The sequence below is a fragment of the Taurulus bubalis genome (genome assembly GCF_910589615.1).
Source record: "Taurulus bubalis genome assembly, chromosome: 2".
Taxonomy (NCBI): Eukaryota; Metazoa; Chordata; class Actinopteri; order Perciformes; family Cottidae; genus Taurulus; species Taurulus bubalis.
The window spans coordinates 5,768,444-5,784,853 of record NC_136590.1 but is presented as its reverse complement, the minus strand read 5'-3'; the positions used below and the strand labels follow the sequence as shown (position 1 = coordinate 5,784,853).

The 16,410-nt window shown below is 38.6% G+C and overlaps 4 protein-coding genes across 4 annotated transcripts; 2 read left to right on the top strand and 2 right to left on the bottom strand.

Moving 5' to 3' along the window:
- Window positions 1-635: 635 nt before the first annotated feature.
- Window positions 636-1,640, bottom strand: LOC306753376 (interferon a3-like; the record flags this gene model as incomplete). The annotated part of the gene is made up of 4 exons (XM_079237245.1): window positions 636-728; window positions 829-909; window positions 1,046-1,195; window positions 1,635-1,640. The coding sequence occupies 4 exons, from the start codon at window positions 1,638-1,640 to the stop codon at window positions 636-638; spliced, it is 330 nt and encodes a 109-aa protein (XP_079093371.1).
- A 2,412-nt stretch (window positions 1,641-4,052) lies between these two features.
- On the top strand, window positions 4,053-5,110 carry LOC306753375 (interferon a3-like; the record flags this gene model as incomplete). The annotated part of the gene is made up of 5 exons (XM_079237244.1): window positions 4,053-4,184; window positions 4,272-4,352; window positions 4,536-4,685; window positions 4,837-4,917; window positions 5,018-5,110. The coding sequence occupies 5 exons, from the start codon at window positions 4,053-4,055 to the stop codon at window positions 5,108-5,110; spliced, it is 537 nt and encodes a 178-aa protein (XP_079093370.1).
- Window positions 5,111-10,206: 5,096 nt separating this feature from the next.
- LOC306753374 (interferon a3-like) lies at window positions 10,207-11,122 on the bottom strand (the record flags this gene model as incomplete). The annotated part of the gene is made up of 5 exons (XM_079237243.1): window positions 10,207-10,299; window positions 10,400-10,480; window positions 10,617-10,766; window positions 10,946-11,026; window positions 11,117-11,122. 5 exons carry the CDS (start codon window positions 11,120-11,122, stop codon window positions 10,207-10,209), a joined length of 411 nt encoding a protein of 136 aa, XP_079093369.1.
- Window positions 11,123-13,534: 2,412 nt separating this feature from the next.
- On the top strand, window positions 13,535-14,573 carry LOC306753373 (interferon a3-like; the record flags this gene model as incomplete). The annotated part of the gene is made up of 5 exons (XM_079237242.1): window positions 13,535-13,666; window positions 13,754-13,834; window positions 14,014-14,163; window positions 14,300-14,380; window positions 14,481-14,573. The coding sequence occupies 5 exons, from the start codon at window positions 13,535-13,537 to the stop codon at window positions 14,571-14,573; spliced, it is 537 nt and encodes a 178-aa protein (XP_079093368.1).
- Between the last annotated feature and the right edge of the window lie 1,837 nt (window positions 14,574-16,410).

Below are 16,410 nucleotides of genomic sequence, written 5' to 3'. Positions count from 1 at the left end.
GAGATTTTAAAAGTTTAAAGTTGTACTGATACAATTACTTATCATATTACTCTCCAGTTTAAATTCTCTGACCTGATGATTTTATATCAGTTCCATCTTGTACTGAGAATAATTAATAAATAAACATGTCTTCATGTCTTCATGTTGTTTGATTGAACGCATTAAAAAGAAACATGCACATCCCTTTTGCTAATGTGACGGGAATAACAACAGTCAACAAGTCCACATACTGGATGAAATAAAAGATTTATTGACTGTGAAATAAGAAGGAAAAAATGTTGCTCCAAAATCAACAAAGACACAATCCATAAATACATAAACAACTCAATAATTAAATAAATAAATATGTAATAAATAAAGAATTTGAAAAATAAAGAATTTAATAAATAAATTGTCAATTAAATAAATACTTAAAACTTTTTTTAAATACAGTTCACAAATAAGCACATGAATAAATAAATAAGTTAAGAAAGAAACAAATAAATGTATATTTTTATCAATACAAATGTAGTAAAAAATCCCATGAATGAATACGTTAATACAATAATAAATATGTTAATATATGGATACATAAATAAATAAATAGACTGCATGTCAGCACATAAATGAGCATCTTGGTGTGAGATGAACAGGTTTTAGTTGAGGAGAGATGAAGCCAGCTGGTCTGCTCTCATCAGATGGGTTTTCATTTCCTTCCTGATCAGCTCCCAGGATTCAACACTGTGGCCCTACAGACACAAGAATGTCATCATTATTAAAACATGATCAATACTGAGAGATAGGTATATTGATTGATATATTTATTGATAGACAGAAGGACAGACTTACCATTTGCTCCAGGATGTGTGAGAGTCTCTTGAAATACATCTGCAGCTTCTTGTTCTTCTTCTTGTGGCCGTGACTCTTAATCTAAATTCATTAGAGGAAAATAAATGCTTAAAGATACATTTATTATGCTTTATGTATTATTTATTATCCATATTTCACCTGGCTTGTATTCATACAGAGACCTAATTAAATGTTGCATGAAGTTGTCTCTACTTACACAGGAGTGAAGGCCGTCGGCCTGCTGGGTTACAACTATGAGAAAGTGGTCCACTGTGCTCTCCTCCCATGATGCATTGCTGTGGTCCTCCTCAAACAGGGCAGCCACCTCCTCCAGAATCTGAACCGTGAAGATGAGTTTGTCCTCAGCCTGGAAGAAGAAGAAGAGCAATTAAATTACGAACAAATTCAGGACACTTTTCACATGAAAAAAAGAGATGACACAAGATAAACTTTTCAGTGGAAACTATTTGTTGCATAAAAGGAGATGAAATCTAACCACATGTTTAATCTTTGATGTTTACTACAAAGGTTGAGGATGACTTACTGATTCTTTGGACGCCTCTTTGTAAAGATGATGAGGGAATTTCACTTCAGCATCCTCAGTGGTGTTAGTGGAGTTATGAGCCTGCATCACACACACACACACACACACACACACACACACACACACACACACACACACACACACACACACACACACACACACACACACACACACACACACACACACACACACACACATTTTGAAGTAAACAGACAAATAAACTCATGCAGTGACTTTAAAGAACATCCAAAAGAAGACTCACCATCATCTCTATGAGATCCAAAGAGATTCTACTGTGCTGTCTGAATTTATGCTCCATCCATCTGCAGCTCAGCGAGGAGGCTGAACTGAACAGACTGAGAGACAGGAGCACCAACAACATCCTGCTGAGCATTTTGATCGAGCTGCTAATTCCCTTTGTGTGGAGCGAAGAGTGGATTCTCTGGGGAGAGTTGTTCTGTTGGAGCAGAGCTGCAGCGCATCTTTTATCCTGCAGAGCACCTTTTCATTTTCCAAACGCACCTAAAGCGGCTCTTCACGCGGTCAAAGCTCCACCTGCGTGATGATCATGGCAGCCACACATTTCGGATTCTAATTGACTTCCTAAAGATGTATGAAGTTAATGTTGCATTTAATATGTCATCCTAATACAGTAATGCACAACATTCATATAGTAAAATAAAAGCAGAAACACATCTCAGTATTTATCATCAACACAGATTCGTCCGATAGGAATATTTTGTGATTAAAATGAGAATATTTATGGCGACTTTTTAAGCAATGCAGACACAACATTTCTTGTTTTTATTATTATTAAATGTGTTTCACTGAATAGGTTTTTAATTCGTCATAATGAACCAATTGTTATTTTAAATATTTTATTTAACTCGTTTTGTATTTTGGATATTTGAAACAATGCAATGTATTTATTTAGTTTTTAATTCAATTATCTGATTGAAATCACGTGCAAAAAAAGATTATTCTCTATTTGGTGTTGTTATTATTGTATGTTTTATAACAATTATCATTAATGATTCACACAGTGGATTTGAAAGCGTTTTTTTTTTAACATTTCGTTTAAATCTCGTGTTGTGGTCAATAAACATGTATTTCTTTCAACAAATTGTCATATGTTTTTGGTCTTAATTTCTGTCACACGAATAAAAGGTTACAACAAACACAAAAATATCTGCTGAGTCAGCTTTCTTCAATGTATTGATCTCTTAATCTTTCATCACGAGGTGGACATATAAGTGAATATATTGTATCAACTCTCCTGAAACAAACAGTACATACACAACATTATAGTTCTTACAAAGTTATTATTTCGAAGTCGATCCAGCAGGATATTTTGAGCAGTTAACTGTTTTTGATACTTTAATTTGCAGGTACTTATAGTTAGTTGAGTTATTTCACCCTGAAGTAATGTGAATATAAAGAGCTGTGCCGCCTTTGTTTCTGCACAGATCTGATCTGCTTTTGTGAATACAAATTATCATCATCGATATATCTTACATGCATTGACAGAAAACAAGAAACGAATTAAACATATACATTACAATAAATGTACCATTCAATAAATAAAAGCCTGCGCAGATTTTGCTCCATTCTCTTCAACCACTTCATGGATTACAGGCCGAATAATACTAATAAAGCAAAGTGATGATTAATATTGATTCCGTGATTCCTGTGAGGCAGAATCCCCTTCTCTGTTCTCACGTTCAAAGCCGCCATGTTCTTATTCTTGGTAAAACAACGTGAAATGTCACTGACGACTCATGTGCACGCGCGTCACAGCGCGGGCCGCAGCACGGAGCCGCTTTCACTTCTCTGGACGGGAACTTCCGTTGTATGAACCCGAGTGGACACAACCAGGTATTGATACCCCTATTGATAATTGATTATTAGGAATCCGAAAGGAATTAACAATAATTAAAGAACGGTTGTTGTTGTTTTGGAGAGCGTGAAAGCTTTAGGGGGAATTTAACCTGCAAACCGAGAAAGAGGAATGGAAACATGAATGTTATAACAGCCTCACATCATTATAATATCATTATTGTACAAATAATATAATCATTTAGCATTTGGCCCCAAACACATCGCAATAACATTCATATAATAATCACATAATGTATCAAAGCGAATAGCAAACAATTATCTATTTTAATAGTGAAATGTTTTTGTCATTTTATATTTTTCAGGTATACTATAACATGCATTTCATATGTTTTTAACCTCTTAAAAACGATCCTATTTTTTTATTGGGTAAAATATGCATACCCAAAATAAAAAAAAGCTGTATCTCTGCAACCACAAGGTCTATTTAAATAATGTGTAAAATAAACAGTAACACTTGTGAGATATTGTTCAGATGTGTTAATACCACTGTAAATGTTACTGGTTGAAAGCTACTTTATATCATTACTGTGATATTTGTTCATGCTTTTCTTGTGGGAAAATGTTTTCATTAGGAAGTCAATTAGAATCCGAAATGTGTGGCTGCCATGATCATCACGCAGGTGGAGCTTTGACCGCGTGAAGAGCCGCTTCAGGTGCGTTTGGAAAATGAAAAGGTGCTCTGCAGGATAAAAGATGCGCTGCAGCTCTGCTCCAACAGAACAACTCTCCCCAGAGAATCCACTCTTCGCTCCACACAAAGGGAATTAGCAGCTCGATCAAAATGCTCAGCAGGATGTTGTTGGTGCTCCTGTCTCTCAGTCTGTTCAGTTCAGCCTCCTCGCTGAGCTGCAGATGGATGGAGCATAAATTCAGACAGCACAGTAATAAGTCTTTGGATCTCATAGAGAGGATGGTGAGTCTTCTTTTGGATGTTCTTTAAAGTCACTGCATGAGTTTATTTGTCTGTTTACTTCATAATGTGTGTTTGTGTGTGATGCAGGCTCATAACTCCACTAACACCACTGAGGATGCTGAAGTGGAGTTCCCTCATCGTCTGTACAACCAGGCGTCCAAAGCATCAGTAAGTCATCCTCAACCTTTGTAGTAAACATCAAAGGTTAAACATGTGGTTAGATTTCATCTCCTTTTATGCAACAAATAGTTTCCACTGAAAAGTTTATCTTGTGTCATATCTAATTGTCATGTGAAAAGTGCAATGAATCTGTTTCTGTTCGTAATTTAATTGCTCTTCTTCTTCTTCCAGGCTGAGGACAAACTCATCTTCACGGTTCAGATTCTGGAGGAGGTGGCTGCCCTGTTTGAGGAGGACCACAGCAATGCATCATGGGAGGAGAGGACAGTGGACCACTTTCTCATAGTTGTAACCCAGCAGGCCGACGGCCTTCACTCCTGTGTAAGTAGAGACAACTTCATGTAACATTTAATTAGGTCACTGTTAGTCTAAAGCTTGTATGAATACAAGCCAGGTGAAATATGGATAATAGCTAATACATAAAGCATAATAAATGTATCTTTAAACATTTATTTTCCTCTAATGAATTTAGATTAAGAGCCACGGCCACAAGAAGAAGAACAAGAAGCTGCAGATGTATTTCAAGAGACTCTCACACATCCTGGAGCAAAAGGTAAGTCTGTCCTTCTGTCTATCAATAAATATATAAATTAATATACCTATCTCTCAGTATTGATCATGTTTTAATAATGATGATATTCTTGTGTCTGTAGGGCCACAGTGTTGAATCCTGGGAGCTGATTAGGAAGGAAATGAAAACCCATCTGATGAGAGCAGACCAGCTGGCTTCATCTCTCCTCAACTAAAACCTGTTCATCTCACACCAAGATGCTCATTTATGTGCTGACATGCAGTCTATTTATTTATTTATGTATCCATATATTAACGTATTTATTATTGTATTAATTTATTCATTCATGGGATGTTTTATTTGCTTATTTATTGATAAACATATTTATTTATTTGGTCCTTTATGAAGTTATTTATATATTCATTCATAAGCTTCTTTGTTCATGCTATTATTTTTATTTGGTAATTTATTTCATTAAATATTAATTTAATTGATCATTTATTTATTAACCTGTTTATTTATCAAATCTTTTATTTATAAATATATTTAATTATCGAGTTGTTTGTGTATTTATTGATCATGTATTGTTTTGTGGATTTTGGAGCAATACTTTTTTTTTTATGTTATAATCAATAAAAAATATATTTCATACGTATATGTGGACTTGTTTACTGTTTTTATTCCCATCACATAAACAATTGTTTATTGTTTTAATTGTTATTTTCAAAATAAGTTATAGGTTTTGTCGAGGGTGTTTTACAGCTTGCGCTCTAGGTCCCCTGCGGTGGGCTGTAACTCAACTCAACCCTTATCAAGCGAGTACGTATATCCTCTATACCTTCTCTCTACCTATTTTGACACCATCTCATCATTATGACAAACACTGCAAAAGTCTTCACCCAAAGACACTTACCTTAAGTCTCTTTGGTAGATTCAGTCGTCACTTCTGTATCTCACGGGTGATGGACAGGGAAAGAGGGTTTAAATTGTTTTAAAGAACCAGAATCCTTGGTTTGGTTTCAGTCCCTTATGAATGGTAAGGCCGAGTTTTATGCAAAGTTTATCTTACATACAAACAATTAAATTCAATCAAACAGTTTAAAAATCACAAGTAGCTAAGAGAAATGGTTAAGTTCAGAGCTGGTGGATGAACACCTCTTCTCTCTTCTCTCCTCCTGCACAAAATTGCCAGGCACCCTTCTCTTGATAGCAGAAGTTTCTTCCAGACTGTAAAGCTAGAGACCTGTCCCGTCCAATCTGATTTTTCTCCTTTTCTAGAAAAGATGCATATTAAGTCCAGTTTTCTCAGAATCTGGTGCAATCCCTATTCAGACTGAGATCTGATGAAATTCTTTTTCAGACTGAGTTCTGGTGAAAATCCTTTTTTTTTGTGTGCCCCTGCTCTGTGCATCAGCTCTTGTACCTCACAGACACACTTAACCCCTCCTCCTTTTCTTCAAGGGCCAATCCTAGATCCTGTCTCTAAGGTCAACCACTGAGGGTTTGTTGCCTAATATGGTAACACCGGCTGCTGTATTCTATTACACAGGAGAGCTTTTTACAATACCCATAATATAGAAAAGATTAGAAAACATACAACTTATAGCATTCTTTGCATTTTATGTGGTCTTATCACAAACTATAATTGAAATAAAAACCAAACAGTATATATGTTCAATGGTTATACAGAAAAAGAAAATGATTATACGTTTATAATAGTTAGACTTTTTGACTTTCATATTCTTCCTCGATCACTCAATAGTATCGGCTCTAAGTTTGTTTTCAGACTGCACATATTGTGATGTCGTCTCTGGCTGATTATAATAATCATCATCTTACATCAAACAGAAGATTTAGAGTGCTCTCGCTCCTGCTAATTAAGTGAAGTGCTAACAAGAGCTCGTCCGCTTGGTGTGGCGAGATTGCTACACTGTCACGGCCGGCTTTCAGTGAGCAATGTCCCGCTCAGGCTGACTCGGCGGGACGCTACTGAGGTTAATTAAGTCGATGACGATACTGAGCGTGTGCATCGAGTCCGGTAACATTGCAACTGTTATAAGTAGCGGAGTGTCCCCACTCAGGCTAACTGAGACCACGCTAATTCTGACAGCTAAGTGAAGAGTGCCCTCACTATAGACGCCCATCTCACTAGACCGTGTCTGACCTGTTTCCACAGGACTGATCTCCACAGTAGCAGAGTGCTCTCGCTTGGCTTACTGCTAGGACACCAGTAATTACCGCTACCATACTAGAGAGGAGCGTGTCCTCGCTCATTCTCACTTACTGTTCCCTGCCTCTTCTCTAGCAGTCAGCAGAGCGCCCCGTTCAGACTGATTTAGTAATCCACATTGATTTGTGGGGCGGTATCACCTCAGACTCGTGGTTAGGTTTAACCCTGCCGGCTGTGGGACCTTTATGGCCCCTCCAGCCTGAAAACGGCCATGACCTTTGCCCCTTGTCTTGGCCTCGAGCACCTGAGGCAGGGTCTTTCGGAGTACCCGTGCATGAACTGCGGCATCATGCCTTGCACATTAAGGGCCGCTAGATTGGTCGTGATGGAGGTTGACCTCCCCCGTCAGAGCAGCCGAATCCAGCCCATATAACCTACCAGTTTCAAACACTGGCTCACTGGAGTCCAGAGGAGACCGGTTCACATCTGTCAACTTGAAGGATGCCTATGTTCAGGTTCCGGTTATGCCTCACCACAGACGGTTCCTTCATTTGGCCTTCCAAGGCCGTTATTTTTGGTTCAGGGTGCTTCCGTTCGGACTCTCCCTCTACCCACAAGTATTCACAGGGTGTGTCGCTGTCCTTCTCCCCCCCCCCCCTGTAATTACAAGGCGCGAAGATACTGCCATACCTGGACGATTGGCTGATCTGTGCGCAATCTCGATTTCAGGCTGCACAGAACACTGCTCGCCTTCTTTCTTATGTGGCCCAGTGGGGTCTCAGGGTGACACAGGGAAGAGCTCTCTGAGCCCTTCTCAGAGCATAACCTTCACCAGTGTTGCTCTGGATGCAGCCACTATGAGAGGGCAACTGCCCGCCTCCTCTTCTGAGGGGGTGGGCAAATTGGCCGCGGCCTTAGCTGTTGTTTCTCTGGACTTGCTGTCACTGCGCTCCTTTGCAGAAGTGGCTGAACAGCCTCGGCTTGTGCCACAGGCACAGGACAGTGGAGGTGTCATATAATTGCCTTATCGCTCTATCCCCGTGGAGGGAGAAAGCATACCTGTCAAGGTGTATTCCCATTGGCGTAGTTCCATCCCGTCGGGGAGTTGTCACAACAGATGCCTACCCTTCAGGGCAGTGTGGCAGAGCAGGACTGCTCGGGGGAAGTGGTCCGCTCAAAACCTTGTTGATCATGTCAATGTCCTGAAGCTTCGGGCCGTGCACCGAGCGCTCAAACATTTCCTGCCATACTTGAGAGGAAAACATGTACTTGTTCGGGCGGACAACACCTTGACCGTGTTCCTCATCACCAGGTCTGCAAAGCTGCTACGGGTGTGCTCCCTCTACCCTGAGGGTGTACCTAGCTGCTATTTCATGGCAGCTTGCTAAAGCCGAAAATGACACGGTCATGAGCCACAGGCTGGTATCCCTCTTCTTAAAAGGGGGCTCAGCGACTGCGCCCTCCGAGCACCCCGAAGGCTCCTTCGTGCAAAGACTGTTTTTCTCCTTGCCATCCCTTCGGCATGCGAGTAGGGGAGATACACGCCCTGTTGGTGAGTGAATCCTGTCTGAGGTGGAACTCAGATGACTCGGGTGCCACACTTTGGCCTAATGCAGCGTTTTTTCCCAGAGGTGCTGGCACCCTCGTATCTCAACCAGCCTATCCAACTTGGACAGTTTGACCCCACCATTGGGAGAGGGAAGGTCAGAGCTTCTGTCCCCGGTGCGGGCCCTCGGAACATATGTCCAAGCCACCGCATGCATGCAGCGGTTGGACCAGTTATTTGTCTGTTATGATGGACCTAAGAAGGGCTGTGCCCTTTCTAAACAGCGCCTGTCCCACTTGATAGTGGAGGCCATTGCCTGTGCATACAGAGCGAACGGCCGTGCTCTGCCTTCCGGTGTAAGGGGCCATTCGTCAAGGGCAACCCTGAGAGGCGTGCCCGTGGAGGATATATGTGCTGCAGCCTGATGGGCATCACCCAGCACATTCAACAGATACTGAACGTTGCCACCCCTCACCCACTGGGTGTGGTTCTTGGTCCAGATCCCTCTGCTTGAGCCATGCGATATAGTTCCCGTGGGATTCCTCGTGACTCTGTTGATATAAATCATCCAGTGTTAAGCACTGCCTCTGGTGGTCAGGATGGATGAAATAGAACAAAAGTTATGAAGGTAACTACGGTTCTATGAATCCTGGATGACTGGATGAGTGACCAGAGTTCTTGGTCACTCAGAATCTCGTGATCTCGCGAGAAGATTACGCACGACTGATTTCAGGATGACGCTGGAACTTATACCCGACTGGGGGTCATCCGAGGTCACAGGTGACTTTATTATAAATACTTGACCTGCACATGCGCGAGAAGATATCCAGTGTTAAGCACTGCCTCTGGCGGTCATCCAGGATTCATAGAACCGTAGTTACCTCCGTAACTTTCTTTATAAATGATGCTGATTTGAAGTTTAAAGAACAAAGACGCCGACATTTGAGACAGATTCATTATTTACTGTAAAAAAAGTGAGATTTTAAAAGTTTAAAGTTGTACTGATACAATTACTTATCATATTACTCTCCAGTTTAAATTCTCTGACCTGATGATTTTATATCAGTTCCATCTTGTACTGAGAATAATTAATAAATAAACATGTCTTCATGTCTTCATGTTGTTTGATTGAACGCATTAAAAAGAAACATGCACATCCCTTTTGCTAATGTGACGGGAATAACAACAGTCAACAAGTCCACATACTGGATGAAATAAAAGATTTATTGACTGTGAAATAAGAAGGAAAAAATGTTGCTCCAAAATCAACAAAGACACAATCCATAAATACATAAACAACTCAATAATTAAATAAATAAATATGTAATAAATAAAGAATTTGAAAAATAAAGAATTTAATAAATAAATTGTCAATTAAATAAATACTTAAAACTTGTTTTAAATACAGTTCACAAATAAGCACATGAATAAATAAATAAGTTAAGAAAGAAACAAATAAATGTATATTTTTATCAATACAAATGTAGTAAAAAATCCCATGAATGAATACGTTAATACAATAATAAATACGTTAATATATGGATACATAAATAAATAAATAAATAGACTGCATGTCAGCACATAAATGAGCATCTTGGTGTGAGATGAACAGGTTTTAGTTGAGGAGAGATGAAGCCAGCTGGTCTGCTCTCATCAGATGGGTTTTCATTTCCTTCCTGATCAGCTCCCAGGATTCAACACTGTGGCCCTACAGACACAAGAATGTCATCATTATTAAAACATGATCAATACTGAGAGATAGGTATATTGATTGATATATTTATTGATAGACAGAAGGACAGACTTACCTTTTGCTCCAGGATGTGTGAGAGTCTCTTGAAATACATCTGCAGCTTCTTGTTCTTCTTCTTGTGGCCGTGACTCTTAATCTAAATTCATTAGAGGAAAATAAAGGTTTAAAGATACATTTATTATGCTTTATGTATTATTTATTATCCATATTTCACCTGGCTTGTATTCATACAGAGACCTAATTAAATGTTACATGAAGTTGTCTCTACTTACACAGGAGTGAAGGCCGTCGGCCTGCTGGGTTACAACTATGAGAAAGTGGTCCACTGTGCTCTCCTCCCATGATGCATTGCTGTGGTCCTCCTCAAACAGGGCAGCCATCTCCTCCAGAATCTGAACCGTGAAGATGAGTTTGTCCACAGCCTGGAAGAAGAAGAGCAATTAAGTTACAACAGGAACAGATTCAGGACACTTTTCACATGAAAAAAAGAGATGACACAAGATAAACTTTTCAGTGGAAACTATTTGTTGCATAAAAGGAGATGAAATCTAACCACATGTTTAACCTTTGATGTTTACTACAAAGGTTGAGGATGACTTACTGATGCTTTGGACGCCTGGTTGTATAGACGATGAGGGAAGTCCACTTCAGCATCCTCAGTGGTGTTAGTGGAGTTATGAGCCTGCATCACACACAAACACACATTATGAAGTAAACAGAAGAAAACAAAACTCATTCGATGACTTTAAAGAACATCCAAAAGAAGACTCACCATCATCTCTATGAGATCCAAAGAGATTCTACTGTGCTGTCTGAATTTATGCTCCATCCATCTGCAGCTCAGCGAGGAGGCTGAACTGAACAGACTGAGAGACAGGAGCACCAACAACATCCTGCTGAGCATTTTGATCGAGCTGCTAATTCCCTTTGTGTGGAGCGAAGAGTGGATTCTCTGGGGAGAGTTGTTCTGTTGGAGCAGAGCTGCAGCGCATCTTTTATCCTGCAGAGCACCTTTTCATTTTCCAAACGCACCTAAAGCGGCTCTTCACGCGGTCAAAGCTCCACCTCCGTGATGATCATGGCAGCCACACATTTCGGATTCTAATTGACTTCCTAAAGATGTATGAAGTTAATGTTGCATTTAATATGTCATCCTAATACAGTAATGCACAACATTCATGTAGTAAAATAAAAGCAGAAACACATCTCAGTATTTATCATCAACACAGATTCGTCCGATAGGAATATTTTGTGATTAAAATGAGAATATTTATGGCGACTTTTTAAGGAATGCAGACACAACATTTCTTGTTTTTATTATTATTAAATGTGTTTCACTGAATAGGTTTTTAATTCGTCATAATGAACCAATTGTTATTTTAAATATTTTATTTAACTCGTTTTGTATTTTGGATATTTGAAACAATGCAATGTATTTATTTAGTTTTTAATTCAATTATCTGATTGAAATTACGTGCAAAAAAAGATTATTCTCTATTTGGTGTTGTTATTATTGTATGTTTTATAACAATTATCATTAATGATTCACACAGTGGATTTGAAAGCGTTTTTTTTAACATTTCGTTTAAATCTCGTGTTGTGGTCAATAAACATGTATTTCTTTCAACAAATTGTCATATGTTTTTGGTCTTAATTTCTGTCACACGAATAAAAGGTTACAACAAACACAAAAATATCTGCTGAGTCAGCTTTCTTCAATGTATTGATCTCTTAATCTTTCATCACGAGGTGGACATATAAGTGAATATATTGTATCAACTCTCCTGAAACAAACAGTACATACACAACATTATAGTTCTTACGAAGTTATTATTTCGAAGTCGATCCAGCAGGATATTTTGAGCAATTATCTGTTTTTGATACTTTAATTTGCAGGTACTTATAGTTAGTTGAGTTATTTCACCCTGAAGTAATGTGAATATAAAGAGCTGTGCCGCCTTTGTTTCTGCACAGATCTGATCTGCTTTTGTGAATACAAATTATCATCATCGATATATCTTACATGCATTGACAGAAAACAAGAAACGAATTAAACATATACATTACAATAAATGTACCATTCAATAAATAAAAGCCTGCGCAGATTTTGCTCCATTCTCTTCAACCACTTCATGGATTACAGGCCGAATAATACTAATAAAGCAAAGTGATGATTAATATTGATTCCGTGATTCCTGTGAGGCAGAATCCCCTTCTCTGTTCTCACGTTCAAAGCCGCCATGTTCTTTTATTCTTGGTAAAACAACGTGAAATGTCACTGACGACTCATGTGCACGCGCGTCACAGCGCGGGCCGCAGCACGGAGCCGCTTTCACTTCTCTGGACGGGAACTTCCGTTGTATGAACCCGAGTGGACACAACCAGGTATTGATACCCCTATTGATAATTGATTATTAGGAATCCGAAAGGAATTAACAATAATTAAAGAACGGTTGTTGTTGTTTTGGAGAGCGTGCAAGCTTTAGGGGGAATTTAACCTGCAAACCGAGAAAGAGGAATGGAAACATGAATGTTATAACAGCCTCACATCATTATAATATCATTATTGTACAAATAATATAATCATTTAGCATTTGGCCCCAAACACATCGCAATAACATTCATATAATAATCACATAATGTATCAAAGCGAATAGCAAACAATTATCTATTTTAATAGTGAAATGTTTTTGTCTTTTTATATTTTTCAGGTATACTATAACATGCATTTCATATGTTTTTAACCTCTTAAAAACGATCCTATTTTTTTATTGGGTAAAATATGCATACCCAAAATAAAAAAAAGCTGTATCTCTGCAACCACAAGGTCTATTTAAATAATGTGTAAAATAAACAGTAACACTTGTGAGATATTGTTCAGATGTGTTAATACCACTGTAAATGTTACTGGTTGAAAGCTACTTTATATCATTACTGTGATATTTGTTCATGCTTTTCTTGTGGGAAAATGTTTTCATTAGGAAGTCAATTAGAATCCGAAATGTGTGGCTGCCATGATCATCACGCAGGTGGAGCTTTGACCGCGTGAAGAGCCGCTTCAGGTGCGTTTGGAAAATGAAAAGGTGCTCTGCAGGATAAAAGATGCGCTGCAGCTCTGCTCCAACAGAACAACTCTCCCCAGAGAATCCACTCTTCGCTCCACACAAAGGGAATTAGCAGCTCGATCAAAATGCTCAGCAGGATGTTGTTGGTGCTCCTGTCTCTCAGTCTGTTCAGTTCAGCCTCCTCGCTGAGCTGCAGATGGATGGAGCATAAATTCAGACAGCACAGTAATAAGTCTTTGGATCTCATAGAGAGGATGGTGAGTCTTCTTTTGGATGTTCTTTAAAGTCACTGCATGAGTTTATTTGTCTGTTTACTTCATAATGTGTGTTTGTGTGTGATGCAGGCTCATAACTCCACTAACACCACTGAGGATGCTGAAGTGGACTTCCCTCATCGTCTGTACAACCAGGCGTCCAAAGCATCAGTAAGTCATCCTCAACCTTTGTAAACATCAAAGGTTAAACATGTGGTTAGATTTCATCTCCTTTTATGCAACAAATAGTTTCCACTGAAAAGTTTATCTTGTGTCATATCTAATTGTCATGTGAAAAGTGCAATGAATCTGTTTCTGTTGTAACTTAATTGCTCTTCTTCTTCTTCCAGGCTGAGGACAAACTCATCTTCACTGTTCAGATTCTGGAGGAGGTGGCTGCCCTGTTTGAGGAGGACCACAGCAATGCATCATGGGAGGAGAGCACAGTGGACCACTTTCTCATAGTTGTAACCCAGCAGGCCGACGGCCTTCACTCCTGTGTAAGTAGAGACAACTTCATGTAACATTTAATTAGGTCTCTGTATGAATACAAGCCAGGTGAAATATGGATAATAGCTAATACATAAAGCATAATAAATGTATCTTTAAACATTTATTTTCCTCTAATGAATTTAGATTAAGAGCCACGGCCACAAGAAGAAGAACAAGAAGCTGCAGATGTATTTCAAGAGACTCTCACACATCCTGGAGCAAATGGTAAGTCTGTCCTTCTGTCTATCAATAAATACATCAATCAATATACCTATCTCTCAGTATTGATCATGTTTTAATAATGATGACATTCTTGTGTCTGTAGGGCCACAGTGTTGAATCCTGGGAGCTGATCAGGAAGGAAATGAAAACCCATCTGATGAGAGCAGACCAGCTGGCTTCATCTCTCCTCAACTAAAACCTGTTCATCTCACACCAAGATGCTCATTTATGTGCTGACATGCAGTCTATTTATTTATTTATGTATCCATATATTAACATATTTATTATTGTATTAATTTATTCATTCATGGGATGTTTTATTTGCTTATTTATTGATAAACATATTTATTTATTTGGTCCTTTATTAAGTTATTTATATATTCATTCATAAGCTTCTTTGTTCATGCTATTATTTTTATTTGGTAATTTATTTCATTAAATATTTATTTAATTGATCATTTATTTATTAACCTGTTTATTTATCAAATCTTTTATTTATAAATATATTTAATTATCGAGTTGTTTGTGTATTTATTGATCATGTATTGTTTTGTGGATTTTGGAGCAATACTTTTTTTTTATGTTATAATCAATAAAAAATATATTTCATACGTATATGTGGACTTGTTTACTGTTTTTATTCCCATCACATGAACAAATGTTTATTGTTTTAATTGTTATTTTCAAAATAAGTTATAGGTTTTGTCGAGGGTGTTTTACAGCTTGCGCTCTAGGTCCCCTGCGGTGGGCTGTAACTCAACTCAACCCTTATCAAGCGAGTACGTATATCCTCTATACCTTCTCTCTACCTATTTTGACACCATCTCATCATTATGACAAACACTGAAAAAGTCTTCACCCAAAGACACTTACCTTAAGTCTCTTTGGTAGATTCAGTCGTCACTTCTGTATCTCACGGGTGATGGACAGGGAAAGAGGGTTTAAATTGTTTTAAAGAACCAGAATCCTTGGTTTGGTTTCAGTCCCTTATGAATGGTAAGGCCGAGTTTTATGCAAAGTTTATCTTACACACAAACAATTAAATTCAATCAAACAGTTTAAAAATCACAAGTAGCTAAGAGAAATGGTGAAGTTCAGAGCTGGTGGATGAACACCTCTTCTCTCTTCTCTCCTCCTGCACAAAATTGCCAGGCACCCTTCTCTTGATAGCAGAAGTTTCTTCCAGACTGTAAAGCTAGAGACCTGTCCCGTCCAATCTGATTTTTCTCCTTTTCTAGAAAAGATGCATATTAAGTCCAGTTTTCTCAGAATCTGGTGCAATCCCTATTCAGACTGAGATCTGATGAAATTCTTTTTCAGACTGAGTTCTGGTGAAAATCCTTTTTTTGTGTGTGCCCCTGCTCTGTGCATCAGCTCTTGTACCTCACAGACACACTTAACCCCTCCTCCTTTTCTTCAAGGGCCAATCCTAGATCCTGTCTCTAAGGTCAACCACTGAGGGTTTGTTGCCTAATATGGTAGCACCGGCTGCTGTATTCTATTACACAGGAGAGCTTTTTACAATACCCATAATATAGAAAAGATTAGAAAACATACAACTTATAGCATTCTTTGCATTTTATGTGGTCTTATCACAAACTATAATTGAAATAAAAACCAAACAGTATATATGTTCAATGGTTATACAGAAAAAGAAAATGATTATACGTTTATAATAGTTAGACTTTTTGACTTTCATATTCTTCCTCGATCACTCAATAGTATCGGCTCTAAGTTTGTTTTCAGACTGCACATATTGTGATGTCGTCTCTGGCTGATTATAATAATCATCATCTTACATCAAACAGAAGATTTAGAGTGCTCTCGCTCCTGCTAATTAAGTGAAGTGCTAACAAGAGCTCGTCCGCTTGGTGTGGCGAGATTGCTACACTGTCACGGCCGGCTTTCAGTGAGCAATGTCCCGCTCAGGCTGACTCGGCGGGACGCTACTGAGGTTAATTAAGTCGATGACGATACTGAGCGTGTGCATCGAGTCCGGTAACATTGCAACTGTTATAAGTAGCGGAGTGTCC